This window comes from Ranitomeya imitator, chromosome 3, assembly GCF_032444005.1.
Source record: "Ranitomeya imitator isolate aRanImi1 chromosome 3, aRanImi1.pri, whole genome shotgun sequence".
In the NCBI taxonomy this organism is placed as follows: Eukaryota; Metazoa; Chordata; class Amphibia; order Anura; family Dendrobatidae; genus Ranitomeya; species Ranitomeya imitator.
The window spans coordinates 11,086,052-11,102,774 of NC_091284.1; the positions used below are offsets into that span (position 1 = coordinate 11,086,052).

Consider the following 16,723-nt stretch of genomic DNA (forward strand, 5'->3'; position numbering starts at 1 on the left):
GCTTGTAGTCTGTGGAGGAAGGTGCTGGTTTGTTTGCTCCAGGAGAGTAACCAGTTTTTCACTCAGGAATCCCCCCCCTCTCTGACCCAGGAAAGAGAGGAGTGTATTGGATGGACTGTGGGGCTGAGTCCCCGTCTCCCACCCCTCGGTCTAAGCCGGCGAGGGGTGGGAGCTCATCGCTACCGGCAAAGAGGGTCACCAGATCCGGTAAGGCCCAGAACATGGTGGAGCCCAGGAAGACCCAGGAGGGCTGCAAAGCCCCTAAGGCTGAGGCGAGGGCCACTGCGGTGTCTCCTCCCGGAGGTGAGCGGAGTACTCGCAGAGGTGCAGCGGCGCCGGTGCCGAAGGATTGGGGCACTAGGGCCGCATGGGAGCTGGTTACCAGCTATGGCTCCCGCGTCCATGCGTACCTCAGCGAGCATGAGGAGGCTGGGAAGACCCTCAGGAGACTCCGGGAGGAGATGAAGGAGGTGAGGAAGGCTGCAAGCAGAGCCTCCCGCACAGAGAAGTCTGCCCTAACAGCCAGGATATCCAGCCTGGGGATCTGCATTGAGGGCATGGAAGCCCGGAGAGCGGCGATATTAAACAACAGCGGGCCCTTCCGGGAAAAGCTAGAAAATGACGACCGATTCCACAACATGGCTGCTGCAAAGGAGCCAGAGGGGTCTCGGCGTCCGACCCAGGTGGAGGAGGTGGACCATGAGGAGATGGAGGAGGCACCGTACCCACCTGGGGGCTTGGTAAGTGATCTCCAGGCCACACACAGCGGGATAGATCCAGTGCAGGTCCCACTCCCATCAGACCATAGTATTTCAGAGGATGATGGGGGTGATGCGGATGATAGCAGCAGCGATAACAGCAGTATTGGGGGTTGCCTCGTCTTGCAGCAGATCTGTCAGCTAGAGCCCCCAGTAAATTATGCCCACCTGAAGTTTGGGGATGAGGTCTGCGGGGACGAGGCAACCGGGAGGGGGAAAAAGAAAAGAAAAAAAAGGAAGAAAACATCGGAGGAGAGGTTGGTGTTTGTCCCCCTTCCTGGGACCCCCCTGTCCCGCTGTGTGGAGCCCGCTACCCACCCCGGCCCGGGACCTGCAGTGGGTCCGGTGCGAGGGAGCGGGGAGAGTACAAGTCATATGGCGCAGGTCGCCGTCTCTGCTGGCGGTAGCAGAGGGGGCGAGAGTGGGCATGCGGCTGCAGAGCCGGACAGTGTGCATGGTCTGGAGAGTGGCCCTGTGGCGGGCAGTAATAAAACCTGTGGAGGTGTCCAGGCCCGATCCTCTGTGGAAACGGGGGACGGCCTGGTGCCTGCTGCACCCGCTGACGCTCGGGGGGTAGGGGCTGTGGGTACCTTGCCGGTGGTCACCGCTCCCCGCAGTGTTGGCGGTGCGCTGTCAGCCGGGGCCGCATCATCGGCGGCGTGTGCTGTGGTGTCGGGGTCCCCCACATGCAGATCCGATGCTGGGTCAAAATCTGGGACCCCGGCACCGGTTATCATCTCGGGTGCAGCTGTAATGGCTGCGGTAATACCGGTCCGGACGGCATCCTCGCCGGAGAAAGTCGCACCGCCGGGGTCCTCTGCATGTGTGTCACCTGTATCTGTGGGGGACCCGGCGGTGAAGTGCACACAGGAGCGTGGAGATGGTCTGCAGGAGAGGCTGGAGCAACAGTCTGCAGCTGCCAGCACATGCTCTGCTGAAAAGCAGGGTGTGGTAATCAAACCCTGCAGTATCGATCTTAAAGGGAACCTGTCACCCCGTTTTTTGAGATTGAGATATAAATACTGTTAAATAGGGCCTGCGCTGTGCGTTACTATGGTGTATGTAGTGTACCCTGATTCCCCATGTATGCCGAGAAATACATTACCAAAGTCGGCGTTTTCGCCTGTCAATCAGGCTGGTCTGGTCAGGTGGGCGTGTTCACAGCGTTCTTTTCTTCCCCAGGTTTCCGTTGGTGGCGTAGTGGTGTGCGCATGTCCAAGGTCCGGATTCCCTGTGCCCACGTGAAGACACAGCGCGCGATCTGCGCTGTCATTCCTTTCATCGGTGCGGGCGGCCATCTTCCTGCCGAGATGCAAACTCGGCTTTGGGAAAATGGCCGCCGCGATCTCTTCTGCGCACGCGCGGCATCCCGCGGCCATTTTCCTGAAGCCCCGTGCAGCAGAGCACTACATCTGCGCACGCGCGGCCCCAGGAAGATGGCCGCCCGCACCGATGAAAGGAATGACAGCGCAGATCGCGCGCTGTGTCTTCACGTGGGCACAGGGAATCCGGACCTTGGACATGCGCACACCACTACGCCACCAACGGAAACCTGGGGAAGAAAAGAACGCTGTGAACACGCCCACCTGACCAGACCAGCCTGATTGACAGGCGAAAACGCCGACTTTGGTAATGTATTTCTCGGCATACATGGGGAATCAGGGTACACTACATACACTATAGTAACGCACAGCGCAGGCCCTATTTAACAGTATTTATATCTCAATCTCAAAAAACGGGGTGACAGGTTCCCTTTAAAGGGGCAGCTGCACTGCAAACAGCAACAACCCCAGCAGAAAGCAGGAAAAAAAATGCAAACAAAAATGTAAATAAGAATGGAAGTGGTGCAAGTGGTGTGAATAGTGTGTGTGATAATGGTGAAGGGTCAGGTGTTGGAAGGGCAGTTTCTGCTGGAGGTATGGTTGGTGTGAATGGTGCCAGTGCGGTGATTTCTACTAGTGGAAATGGTGAGGCTGAGGTAAGTGAGGTGGAGATGGTTGACTGTGAGGTTCAGGGTTCAGGGAATATAGGGGCTGGTCCATCGTCCCCCTCACCTGCAGCCGCCATTAGTTATGCGGCTGCTGCCGCTGGGGTTCCACAGGGGTCTTCCTCATCTCCGGACCCAGGGAATGAAGCTTTTCGCCGCCGTTTCCTGGAGGCCCTCAAAAAAGGGGAGCAGACGATCAATGTAGAGGGAAGAGAGGTGGCGTTGTCCTACTGGCTAGATAAGTTTGGTCTAGCTGCCTTCCAAGAGAAAAGGGGGGGGGAGACCGTGTGGTCCCTCCCGACAGCCGGGCAGGGGGTCTCCAGGAGAAATGTGGTTCGTCTTCGGTGGAGGGGCGATGAAGCGTGTCCATCCAGGACAAATGTGGTGAAGCTCCTTATGAAGATGGACTTCAGGGCTATTGACATCTTTGCTCTGATGCATCCTTTTGGGACCTCCACCTTTGATATCAGCTTTGTTCGGCCGGAGGGCTTGGAGCTCTTTTGGTCGAATTATGAGCTGGTAAAAGAGGAGCCCGGCTGGCGAGGTTTCGCCGTGGAAGCAATTTCTCGCCAAAGTGGGCCGAAGAAAGTGACCGTTTTAACATGTAATGAGTCTCTTTCTGGCGTTGACATAATGACCTGGTTGAGTCGGTACGGCGAGGTTGTGGAGGTCCCGAAGAAGAACCGGGACGATTTTGGTATCTGGTCAGGGGGCTGGACCTTCATGGTAAAGTTGAAGCATTCAGGTGGCACTGTCACCCACATCCCTTCCTCGGCTTTTCTGGGAAGGGATCGGATTCTGGTCTTCTACCAGGGGCAGCCGAAGGTATGCCACAGGTGCGGTGATCCTCGCCACTTCAGCGCGGGCTGCAAGGTGCAGAAATGTGCCTTGTGTGGCGAGGTAGGTCACCTCGCCGCATCCTGTGGTGTCATTCGATGTCACCTGTGTGGTGATCTAGGTCACCCGTTCAGCCGCTGCCCTCGTTCCTTCTCTAATGCCATGGCCAGCCGGGCGGAGGGGAGCCGTGAGGAAGTTCCTGGCGGTGCAACTTCTGCAGAGGTTGGAGGTGGTAGCGGGGGAGGAGCTGAGGGGCCGATGAGGAATGGCAGGGCTAGGGGGCCCTCTTACCAGCGGAGGCAGGCAAGGCGTCAAGAGGGCAGGGGGCAGGAGGAGCCTCGGGAAACTGGGGTAATGGCTGCCCCCTCCTCCGAGGCGGCGGCCCATGTCACTGAGGCCCCGGGGGAGGAAGCGGTGAATGAGGAGATCAGACGGATGGACAATGAGGAAGTGGCTGATCTCTCAGATGCCTCTCAATATGAAAGTTTTGATGAGGATGGAGGGGAACAGCCAAAAGAAATGGGTGACAAGGGTACCAAGAGTGCCAAAAGTAAAAAAAAGAAGAAAAAAGGTGGAAAATCTTCTTCCCTGACCAAGGTGCCTAAGGAAGGTCCCACCGACTCCCCTCTGATCCCTCTCTCCAACCGGTTCCAAGCCCTTGACGATCCTGCTGAGACGGGAGTCGGGGGTGAGGTTCCGGAGGTAACATCGGGAGGGCCTTTGGGGGGCGGGGGAGTCCCTTCTCCGGGGGGGTGTCTTCCACGGGAGGTGGGGACGACCCTGGGTCCGGAGATGAGAAAGAGGTGGGAGGGATGGATACCTCTGTCTCTCTGAAAAGAAGAGGGGAGGCTTCATCGTCCGGAGATGAGCGGGCTAAGAAAAAGGGTGGGGTGATGAAAAAGGCCATCTAACTCGATCACTCATGATGGCGGCACCCACCCCATTGACTCTAGCGACCATTAATGTCGCTAGTATAAAGTCTGATGCGGCTAGATTTGCGGCCTTTGATTTTCTCACCCGATTTGAGGCTGAAATTTTGTTTTTGCAGGAGACCAGGCTTACGGATATGGGGGCCATACGCAAGGCGAAGAGCGAGTGGAGGTGCGGGTCTTCGTACTGGTCTCTTGCCGCCGAGCCGTGTAGCGGGGTGGCAGTCCTTTTTAAGACTGCATCGGTTGAATGCCGGAGAGTTATCGAGGTAGAAATGGGGAGGTGCCTGGTCTTGGATGTAACATAGTAACATAGTTAGTAAGGCCGAAAAAAGACATTTGTCCATCCAGTTCAGCCTATATTCCATCATAATAAATACCCAGATCTACGTCCTTCTACAGAACCTAATAATTGTATGATACAATATTGTTCTGCTCCAGGAAGACATCCAGGCCTCTCTTGAACCCCTCGACTGAGTTCGCCATCACCACCTCCTCAGGCAAGCAATTCCAGATTCTCACTGCCCTAACAGTAAAGATTCCTCTTCTATGTTGGTGGAAAAACCTTCTCTCCTCCAGACGCAAAGAATGCCCCCTTGTGCCCGTCACCTTCCTTGGTATAAACAGATCCTCAGCGAGATATTTGTATTGTCCCCTTATATACTTATACATGGTTATTAGATCGCCCCTCAGTCGTCTTTTTTCTAGACTAAATAATCCTAATTTCGCTAATCTATCTGGGTATTGTAGTTCTCCCATCCCCTTTATTAATTTTGTTGCCCTCCTTTGTACTCTCTCTAGTTCCATTATATCCTTCCTGAGCACCGGTGCCCAAAACTGGACACAGTACTCCATGTGCGGTCTAACTAGGGATTTGTACAGAGGCAGTATAATGCTCTCATCATGTGTATCCAGACCTCTTTTAATGCACCCCATGATCCTGTTTGCCTTGGCAGCTGCTGCCTGGCACTGGCTGCTCCAGGTAAGTTTATCATTAACTAGGATCCCCAAGTCCTTCTCCCTGTCAGATTTACCCAGTGGTTTCCCGTTCAGTGTGTAATGGTGATATTGATTCCCTCTTCCCATGTGTATAACCTTACATTTATCATTGTTAAACCTCATCTGCCACCTTTCAGCCCAAGTTTCCAACTTATCCAGATCCATCTGTAGCAGAATACTATCTTCTCTTGTATTAACTGCTTTACATAGTTTTGTATCATCTGCAAATATCGATATTTTACTGTGTAAACCTTCTACCAGATCATTAATGAATATGTTGAAGAGAACAGGTCCCAATACTGACCCCTGCGGTACCCCACTGGTCACAGCGACCCAGTTAGAGACTATACCATTTATAACCACCCTCTGCTTTCTATCACTAAGCCAGTTACTAACCCATTTACACACATTTTCCCCCAGACCAAGCATTCTCATTTTGTGTACCAACCTCTTGTGCGGCACGGTATCAAACGCTTTGGAAAAATCGAGATATACCACGTCCAATGACTCACCGTGGTCCAGTCTATAGCTTACCTCTTCATAAAAACTGATTAGATTGGTTTGACAGGAGCGATTTCTCATAAACCCATGCTGATATGGAGTTAAACAGTTATTCTCATTGAGATAATCCAGAATAACATCCCTCAGAAACCCTTCAAATATTTTACCAACAATAGAGGTTAGACTTACTGGCCTATAATTTCCAGGTTCACTTTTAGAGCCCTTTTTGAATATTGGCACCACATTTGCTATGCGCCAGTCCTGCGGAACAGACCCTGTCGCTATAGAGTCACTAAAAATAAGAAATAATGGTTTATCTATTACATTACTTAGTTCTCTTAGTACTCGTGGGTGTATGCCATCCGGACCCGGAGATTTATCTATTTTGATCTTATTTAGCCGGTTTCGCACCTCTTCTTGGGTTAGATTGGTGACCCTTAATATAGGGTTTTCATTGTTTCTTGGGATTTCACCTAGCATTTCATTTTCCACCGTGAATACCGTGGAGAAGAAGGTGTTTAATATGTTAGCTTTTTCCTCGTCATCTACAACCATTCTTTCCTCACTATTTTTTAAGGGGCCTACATTTTCAGTTTTTATTCTTTTACTATTGATATAGTTGAAGAACAGTTTGGGATTAGTTTTACTCTCCTTAGCAATGTGCTTCTCTGTTTCCTTTTTGGCAGCTTTAATTAGTTTTTTAGATAAAGTATTTTTCTCCCTATAGTTTTTTAGAGCTTCAATGGTGCCATCCTGCTTTAGTAGTGCAAATGCTTTCTTTTTACTGTTAATTGCCTGTCTTACTTCTTTGTTTAGCCACATTGGGTTTTTCCTATTTCTAGTCCTTTTATTCCCACAAGGTATAAACCGCTTACACTGCCTATTTAGGATGTTCTTAAACATTTCCCATTTATTATCTGTATTCTTATTTCTGAGGATATTGTCCCAGTCTACCAGATTAAGGGCATCTCTAAGCTGGTCAAACTTTGCCTTCCTAAAGTTCAGTGTTTTTGTGACTCCCTGACAAGTCCCCCTAGTGAAAGACAGGTGAAACTGTACAATATTGTGGTCGCTATTTCCTAGATGCCCGACCACCTGCAGATTTGTTATTCTGTCAGGTCTATTAGATAGTATTAGGTCTAAAAGTGCTGCTCCTCTGGTTGGATTCTGCACCAATTGTGAAAGATAATTTTTCTTGGTTATTAGCAGAAACCTGTTGCCTTTATGGGTTTCACAGGTTTCTGTTTCCCAGTTAATATCCGGGTAGTTAAAGTCCCCCATAACCAGGACCTCATTATGGGTTGCAGCTTCATCTATCTGCTTTAGAAGTAGACTTTCCATGCTTTCTGTTATATTTGGGGGTTTGTAACAGACCCTAATGAGAATTTTGTTACCATTTTTCCCTCCATGAATTTCGACCCATATGGACTCGACATCCTCATTTCCTTCGCTAATATCCTCCCTTAAAGTGGACTTTAGACAAGACTTTACATAGAGACAAACCCCTCCTCCTCTCCGATTTTTACGATCCTTTCTAAACAGACTGTAACCCTGTAAGTTAACTGCCCAGTCATAGCTTTCATCTAACCATGTCTCGGTTATTCCCACTATGTCAAAGTTACCTGTAGATATTTCTGCTTCTAGTTCTTCCATCTTGTTTGTCAGGCTTCTGGCGTTTGCGAGCATGCAGTTTAGAGGATTTTGTTTTGTTCCAATCTCCTCGCTGTGGATTGTTTTAGAAATGTTCTTACCTCCCTTCTGAGTATGTTTTCCTGGATCTTCTTTGTTCAAGTCTAATGTTTTTCTTCCCGTCCCCTCTTCTTCTAGTTTAACGCCCTCCTGATGAGTGTAGCGAGTCTTCTGGCGAATGTGTGTTTCCCAGGTTTGTTGAGGTGTAGTCCGTCTCTGGCGAGGAGTCCATCATACCAGTAATTCACACCGTGGTCCAGGAATCCAAATCCTTGTTGTCTGCACCATCGTCTTAGCCAGTTGTTTGCATCAAGGATCCTGTTCCATCTCCTGGTGCCATGCCCGTCTACTGGAAGGATAGAAGAAAAAACTACCTGTACATCCAGTTCCTTTACTTTCTTCCCCAACTCTTCAAAGTCCTTGCAGATTGTCGGTAGGTCCTTCCTTGCCGTGTCATTGGTGCCAACATGTATCAGAAGAAATGGGTGGACGTCCTTGGAGCTGAAGAGCTTTGGTATCCTATCGGTCACATCCTTGATCATCGCACCTGGAAGGCAGCATACTTCTCTTGCAGTTATGTCCGGTCTGCAGATGGCTGCTTCGGTGCCTCTCAGTAGTGAGTCTCCCACCACCACCACTCTTCGTTGCTTCTTGGCTGTACTTTTTGCTGTCACTTGTTGCTGTGTGCCCTTTTCTTTTTTGCTTGCTGGTATTGCTTCATTCTTAGGTGTGCCATCTTCATCCTCTACAAAGATTTGATATCGGTTCTTCAGTTGTGTGGTTGGTGATTTCTCCATGGTCTTCTTGCTTCTTTTGGTCACATGCTTCCACTCATCTGCTTTTGGAGGTTCTCTGACACTTTTTGCACCTTCTGTGACCAGTAGAGATGCTTCTGTTCTGTCTAGAAAGTCTTCATTCTCTTTGATGAGTTTCAAAGTTGCTATTCTTTCTTCCAGACCCCGCACCTTTTCTTCTAAAAGGGCCACTAGTCTACACTTCTGACAGGTGAAATTGGATTCTTCTTCTGGTCGATCTGTGAACATGTAGCACATGCTGCAGCTCACCATGTAGGTTGTCACATCTGCCATGTTGCTCCTAGATCCTGCTGACTTGCTGTGTGTTTTCCTTCTTGTGTAATCTACTCAGCCAAGCTCTCTTGCAATAATGTCCTACAGGCAAAAATTTGGTGATGCTTTCGAAGCAGCTGGTCCCGGCTGTACCCAACGATCTTCTAGCTTAGGGAGACTTCGCTTCTCCCAGAAGGCACCTGGAATATGCAAATTAGCCTCCTGAAGCTTGAATCCCTGGTTTGGTGATGCTTTCGAAGCAGCTGGTCCCGGCTGTACCCAACGATCTTCTAGCTTAGGGAGACTTCGCTTCTCCCAGAAGGCACCTGGAATATGCAAATTAGCCTCCTGAAGCTTGAATCCCTGGTTTGGTGATGCTTTCGAAGCAGCTGGTCCCGGCTGTACCCAACGATCTTCTAGCTTAGGGAGACTTCGCTTCTCCCAGAAGGCACCTGGAATATGCAAATTAGCCTCCTGAAGCTTGAATCCCTGGTTTGGTGATGCTTTCGAAGCAGCTGGTCCCGGCTGTACCCAACGATCTTCTAGCTTAGGGAGACTTCGCTTCTCCTAGAAGGCACCTGGAATATGCAAATTAGCCTCCTGAAGCTTGAATCCCTGGTTTGGTGATGCTTTCGAAGCAGCTGGTCCCGGCTGTACCCAACGATCTTCTAGCTTAGGGAGACTTCGCTTCTCCCAGAAGGCACCTGGAATATGCAAATTAGCCTCCTGAAGCTTGAATCCCTGGTTTGGTGATGCTTTCGAAGCAGCTGGTCCCGGCTGTAACCAACGATCTTCTAGCTTAGGGAGACTTCGCTTCTCCCAGAAGGCACCTGGAATATGCAAATTAGCCTCCTGAAGCTTGAATCCCTGGTTTGGTGATGCTTTCGAAGCAGCTGGTCCCGGCTGTACCCAACGATCTTCTAGCTTAGGGAGACTTCGCTTCTCCCAGAAGGCACCTGGAATATGCAAATTAGCCTCCTGAAGCTTGAATCCCTCATGTCTTCATGAGGGGACAGGAGCTTCGGCTCATTAACATCTATGGTCCGCAGTCAAAGTGGGACCGTAAATGTCTCTTCCTGAAGATTAAGCCCTATCTTTTTACGAGTCGGCAGGTGGTCTTTGGAGGTGACTTTAACACTGTCACAAGGCTTCGTGATAGGGGAGGCTCCATTGACCGGCTGGCTTATGATAGTAATACTCTTAATAGCATAGCTAGTGACGCTCGCCTGGTGGATGTCCACATCCGGCACACCCCAGGTCACTGTGGTTTCACCTTTCATAGAGGTAACTTTAGGTCTAGGATAGACAGTTTTTTTTTAAAGGAGGAAGCCATCTCTTCAGCAGTGTCCGTTGTTGAGGTGGAGTTCTCCGATCACTGTCTGATTTCTTTTTCTCTGAATGTTTCAGAAACCCCTCGGATGGGAAGGGGACTATGGAAGCTGAATTCGTCCCTCTTGGAAGAAGCAGAGATAAGACAATCCTTTGAGGACTTTCTTCAGAGCCAGGTACCGCTTTTGGATCTCTGTAGCGATAAGTCGGACTGGTGGGAGATGTTCAAAGATCGGGTTGCGAGTTTCTTCCGCCAGCTCTCGAGCCTCAGGAGCCTGAGCAGGTACCGCCTGTGTCAGGAACTGAGGAGGAAACTCGAACATCTCGTCTCGGCTGGAGGTGACCGTGAGGAGATCTCCAGAGTGAAGTCTTTACTCAAGAGGTGTCAGTACGATAGGCACACATCTTTGGTTTTTGAGAGGGATTTCGGGAGGTACCGCTCGCCTGACCCCTACAGAAACTGTAAGATGTCAGTGAGTTGTAAGGTGGTGACAGGTTTGGTCGACGATACGGGTTCCCTGAAAAGATCCAAATCAGGGATCCTGGAGGTGATCAGATCTTTCTACTCACACCTCTTGGGGAAGAGGGATCTGGATCGGAACGTGATGTCGGCTTTCCTGGCCGAGGCCATCACTGAGCCAGGGGATGACCCCTCGCTTCACGTTTTGACAGAACCAATCAGGGAAGAGGAAGTGCGACTGGCCATTGATGGGCTTCGGCCTAAGAAATCGCCAGGTCCGGATGGCTTAACATCCGAGTTTTATAAGACCTTTAGGGACTCCTTGGTCCCTCTCTTGACTGAGGTGTTTAACGAGTGTCTCTCCTCGGGCGCTCTTTCCCAGTCGATGAGGCAGTCTGCCCTGATTATCCTGTCAAAGGGTAAGGACCCGTCCCGTATTGAGAATTGGCGTCCCATAGCGCTTCTCAATACGGACCGGAAGGTTCTGGCAAAGGTGCTGTTCAAACGGCTGGTGAAGTTTGCACCCCGGCTCCTTTCGGGGGCCCAGCACTGCTCTGTTCCAGGCCGCAGTACGTTTAGTGCTGTGCTCGGTGTCCGAGAGGCAGTGGAGCAGGGCAGGGCAGGTCACTGGAAGGGGTACTTGCTGTCCTTAGACCAGGCGAAGGCTTTTGATCGGGTTAACCATGAGTACCTCTGGTCTGTCCTTCTGAGGTACGGTCTGTTAGGGGTCGAGTTCCCGCTTCTGCACAGGGGGAATCTCGAGCCACCTCCGCTGCGGTCTCCCATTCTTGTCCAGCCGCAGTGGAGTCTGCTCAGCAAAGACGTCGGTCCCAGCGTCTTGCTCATTCTCACTCTGTTCTGAGAGTTACTGCTGCTTCTCCAGTCTCTGCCATTAAAGTCAGTGCTGGTCAGCAGCGAGCGGACTTCTCTGGGACTAAGTCCTTGTCTGCACGTACTGAGCATGCCCAGAGTAAGATCTCCCATTGGAGATCGAGGGTCATGTGCTCAGGCTCTGCAGCACATTCCATTGGTCCTCTTGGCAGGTCTTGGAAGGGCAAAGGTGCTGTGGCCACTTCCTGTGCTGCTGCTATATAAACTGCGCATGACCGCACGGCCATGCGCTAGTATTGTCTTTCAATCGCTAATGTGTGTATGTTGTGAGTGCAAGTCGTCCTTGGATACCCCTACCCTATTGAATGACTTCGCGGAAGGTGTATGGCTGCTACCTAGCGTCCGACTTATCCTACAGCACTAGTCACACATTATAGCGTCCAGTTGCTGTGACTGCCAGTACGGCGCCGTGCACTTCCTCTGTGCTTTCCTTACCCAAGCCTGGGTGGTTAGTGGCGTTCGTCAGTGCGGCACCGTATGCACTCTTGTGCCTTAATATTGCTCTTCAGTTTCCTTACACACCCAGTTGCGGTGTTGTGCCAGCAAGGGTCTAATCGGACTTTAATCCTAGTTGGGGTTGAGTTCGCTGACTACTTGCTCGCGCTTTAGGTGCGGTACCGCGGTCCTGTGCCTTAACAGGATTGCTTCTTTCATGCTGGGTGAGGTTAACACACGCGTGTATACTTTAGTGTACCGCCATATAGTCTGCTAATTGCTAGCAGCAGGTTTTCACCTGCACGGTGGACCCCGGACTGCGAACGCATCTATACCATCTGTCTTGGTGCGTTCCGCCAGTCATAACTGAATACTAGCGCCAGGGTCTGGCTAGTAAAATGGCGGACGACCAGCGTTTACAGCGGTACATCCAGCAGCTGGAGGGAAGGTTGGCGGCTCTTGAGCGTTCAACCTCAGCTGTGGATGTTACTGCTGTCGCTGTTCAGGCTGCAAGTGTGGCTGCAGCTACCTTGTCCACTGCCGCCCCTGTACCGACGCTATCTCGCCTCCCGCTACCAGAGAAATTTTCTGGTGACAGTAAGTCCTGTAGGGGTTTCGTGAGTCAGTGCTCAATACATCTCGAGCTTCTGGCCTCTCGTTTCCCTACAGAGCGGGCTAAGGTGGGCTTTATAATTTCCCTATTGTCGGACAGGGCGTTGCAGTGGGCTACGCAGCTGTGGGAGCGTGGCGATCATGTGGTGCAGAGTGCTCCGTTATTCCTGAGCACTCTGAAACAGGTCTTTCTAGGACCTCGTGTCACCCATGACACGGCGCTCCAACTGTTGGCACTGACTCAGGGCTCGTCCTTGGTCAGCCTTTTTGCCGTCCATTTCCGCACTCTAGCATCTGAGCTGGAGTGGTCGGATAAAGCCCTTATCCCTATATTTTGGAGGGGGCTGGCTGACCACGTTAAGGATGCTCTGGCCACTAGGGAGATTCCCGCCACACTGGAAGAGTTAATAACAGTATCTACTCGCATCGACCTCCGTTTTCACGAGCGGAGGTTAGAGCGAGCCCAGTGTAGGCAGAGGTTTTGGCTGGCTCCCACCTTCGCCAAACCTTTGGAATCTCCAGTCCAGGCTCCTGAGTTCCAGGAACCTAAGGTGGTGTCACGAGCGGGATCTAAGTCCCAGACCGCTCGTGCACTCCAGGGTTGCCATGTATGCCAACAGTCAGGACATCTTGCCACCACATGTCATCAGCGGTCGAGGAAACGCCAGCGTCTAGTGGTAGTAGGTGGAGGTGCACTAGACACTGCGACGTTTGCCTCCAAATTGTCCTTTAAGGGGACAATTACCTTTGGCTCATCCTCCCACTCGGTAGACCTCTGCGTGGATTCTGGGGCGGAGGGCAATTTTATGTCTTCTGCCTTCGCCCAACGTCACGCAATACCCCTGGTTATGCTATCTCAACCAGTAACGGTACGAGTGGTGAATGGGTCGACACTCCCCGCACAGATAACACATCAGACCATCCCTGTTACTCTGTCCATGTCGCCATTTCATCAGGAGATTATTTCTCTGCTCATCATTCCTGAGGGTATTGATGAGGTCCTGTTGGGGATACCTTGGCTACGGTACCACTCTCCTCACATTGAGTGGTCCTCAGGCAGAATTCTGGGATGGGGTGAATCATGTGGGGGTAGGTGTCACCGAGAGTGCGTTCAGGTTGCTACTACTGAGGTACCTGCAGATCTATCCTCTCTCCCCAAGCAATATTGGTCTTACGCAGACGTGTTCTCCAAAAAGGCGGCGGAGACCCTTTCGCCCCATCGCCCCTATGACTGTCCTATCGATCTCTTGCCTGGTGCGGAGCCCCCCGGGGTCGAGTTTATCCATTATCTCTCCCGGAGACGGAGGCCATGTCTCAGTACATTCAAGAGAATCTGACAAGAGGATTCATTAGGAAGTCAGTGTCACCTGCTGGGGCAGGGTTCTTCTTCATGCAGAAGAAGAATGGGGAACTACGTCCATGCATAGACTACAGGGGTCTTAACGCTATCACCGTTAAGAACAAGTATCCTTTGCCCTTGATATCCGAGCTCTTCGATAGGCTTCGGGGAGCTAGAGTGTTTACTAAATTAGATCTGCGGGGTGCTTACAACCTGATTCGCATCCGTGAGGGGGACGAATGGAAAACGGCGTTTAACACCAGAGATGGGCACTATGAGTATCTGGTGATGCCCTTCGGGCTCTGTAATGCCCCAGCCGTTTTTCAAGACTTTGTCAACGACATCTTCCGGGATATGCTTTCCACCTCAGTTGTAGTCTATCTGGATGATATTCTCATCTTTTCTCCAGATATTGACTCCCACCGGAGAGATGTTGGCAGAGTCTTCGACCTCCTACGGGCAAACTCTCTTTACGCTAAGTTGGAGAAGTGTATGTTTGAGCAGGAGTCTTTGCCGTTCCTGGGCTATATCATCTCCGCCCAGGGATTGGCTATGGATCCTGCCAAACTACAGGCTGTGATGGACTGGCAAGAGCCCCATTCTCTTAAAGCGGTGCAGCGCTTTATGGGGTTCATTAACTATTACCGCCAGTTCATTCCCCACTTCTCAACTCTGGTAGCTCCCTTGGTAGCCCTCACCAAGAAGGGAGCGAATCCTAAATTGTGGTCGGAAGAGGTCTCCAAGGCCTTCACTTCTATTAAGTCCCACTTTGCTAGCGCTCCCATCTTACATCGTCCCGATGTGGATAAGCCATTCCTAATGGAGGTGGATGCCTCATCCGTTGGTGCTGGAGCAGTCCTCTATCAGAAGGATGCTCAAGGTCGGAAGCATCCATGCTTCTTCTTCTCTAAGACCTTCTCGCCAGCGGAGAGAAACTACTCCATCGGGGATAGGGAGCTGCTAGCAATGAAGTTGGCCTTTTCAGAGTGGAGACATCTTCTGGAAGGTGCGCGGTTTCCCTTCCAGGTTTACACTGACCACAAAAATTTGGTCTACTTACAAACAGCCCAGCGGCTAAATTCTCGCCAAGCCAGATGGTCCTTGTTCTTTTCCAGGTTCCACTTTTCTCTTCATTTTCTCGCCGGGGAGAAGAATATTCGTGCTGATGCTCTCTCTCGCTCCCTTATGTCAACTGAAGAGGAGGAAGAGGAGCCTCGGCTTATTGTTCCTTCTGAGAGCCTGAGAACCGTAGCGCCGGTTTCACTTGAGTCTGTGCCTCCGGGCAAGACTTTTGTGCCCATTAATTTGCGACCGGAGGTTCTCTCTTGGGCTCATTCGTCCAGAGTGGGTGGACACTTTGGGACAAAGAGGACATCTGAGCTACTGGCGAGGACGTACTGGTGGCCGCATATGGTCCAGGATGTCAGGGATTATATTCTGGCATGTGTCTCCTGCGCCAAAAATAAATCTCCGCGTCAAAGGCCAGCTGGGTTGCTCTATCCCTTGCCGGTGGCAGATAGGCCCTGGGAGATGGTCGGGATGGACTTTGTCGTGGGCTTGCCCAAGTCTCGCGGCTGTACCATCATTTGGGTCATCACCGATCATTTCTCGAAAATGGTGCATTTGGTGCCGCTACCACGGTTACCTTCTGCACGGGCCTTGGCTGCGTTGTTCATTAAGCACATCTTCCGCCTACATGGTATGCCTGACAAAATTGTCAGTGACCAGGGTCCCCAGTTTGCGTCTCGGTTCTGGAGAGAGCTCTGTCGTCTTCTCAGTATTGAGTTGAATCTCTCTTCCGCTTATCATCCCGAGACGAATGGGTTGGTAGAGAGGGCCAACCAGACCTTGGTCACATACCTGCGACATTTTGTTTCAGCCAGGCAGGATGACTGGGCATCCTTGCTATCATGGGCAGAGTTTGCGCTGAACAACGCCGTAGCCGACTCCACTGGACAAACCCCATTCCTCCTCAACTATGGTCAGCATCCACGGGTACCTGTGCCTATGCCCGTGTCTTCCGCAGACTCCAGGGTGGCAGACTGGGCTGTGGAGGCACGGGATATTTGGGACCGCACTCAGGATGCCATTCGGGCCTCTAAGGAGAGAATGAGGTCCTCCGCCGATGCTCATCGGCGCCCCCCTCCGACCTTTGCTCCTGGCGACTTGGTGTGGCTCTCCGCCCGTAACATCAGGCTGCGAGTTGAGTCCACTAAATTTGCTCCTCACTACTTGGGTCCCTTCAAGGTCCTCGAACAGGTTAATCCTGTGGTCTACCGTCTGGCTCTTCCTCCACGCCTTGGTATCACCGACACCTTTCATGTGTCCCTCCTTAAGCCCGTATACATGTCCCGGTTTTCTGAGTCATCTGCCGGGACATCGGGTTCGTCTACGGACGATTTCGAGGTGAACGCAATCTTGGGGTGCAAGGTGGTACGTGGCAAAAAATTTTTTTGGGTGGACTGGAAGGGTTACGGCCCTGAGGATAGGTCCTGGGAGCCTGCTGAGCACATTCGGGCTCCGCAGCTCATTGCTGCCTTCGAACGTAGCAAGGCCCAAGGAGGGGGGGGCCCTAGGAGGGGGGGGTAATGTTAGGGGTCGAGTTCCCGCTTCTGCACAGGGGGAATCTCGAGCCACCTCCGCTGCGGTCTCCCATTCTTGTCCAGCCGCAGTGGAGTCTGCTCAGCAAAGACGTCGGTCCCAGCGTCTTGCTCATTCTCACTCTGTTCTGAGAGTTACTGCTGCTTCTTCAGCTTCTGCCATTAAAGTCAGTGCTGGTCAGCAGCGAGCGGACTTCTCTGGGACTAAGTCCTTGTCTGCACGTACTGAGCATGCCCAGGGTAAGATCTCCCGTTGGAGATCGAGGGTCATGTGCTCAGGCTCTGCAGCA

The 16,723-nt window shown here is 51.5% G+C and overlaps 1 protein-coding gene across 3 annotated transcripts in view; it reads right to left on the reverse strand.

The window, feature by feature from the left end:
- HGD (homogentisate 1,2-dioxygenase) overlaps positions 1 to 16,723 on the reverse strand; it is a 78,424-nt gene that overhangs the window by 19,858 nt on the left and 41,843 nt on the right. Inside the window, exon 1 of one of the 3 annotated variants that reach the window (XM_069760474.1) lies at positions 1,349 to 1,701. The exons of the other annotated variants lie outside the window; for them this stretch is intronic. Coding sequence (XP_069616575.1) covers positions 1,349 to 1,495 — 147 coding nt within the window. The 5' untranslated portion in view covers positions 1,496 to 1,701. Of the gene's footprint in view, positions 1 to 1,348; positions 1,702 to 16,723 lie in introns of those variants that run through there. 3 annotated transcript variants of the gene reach the window in all.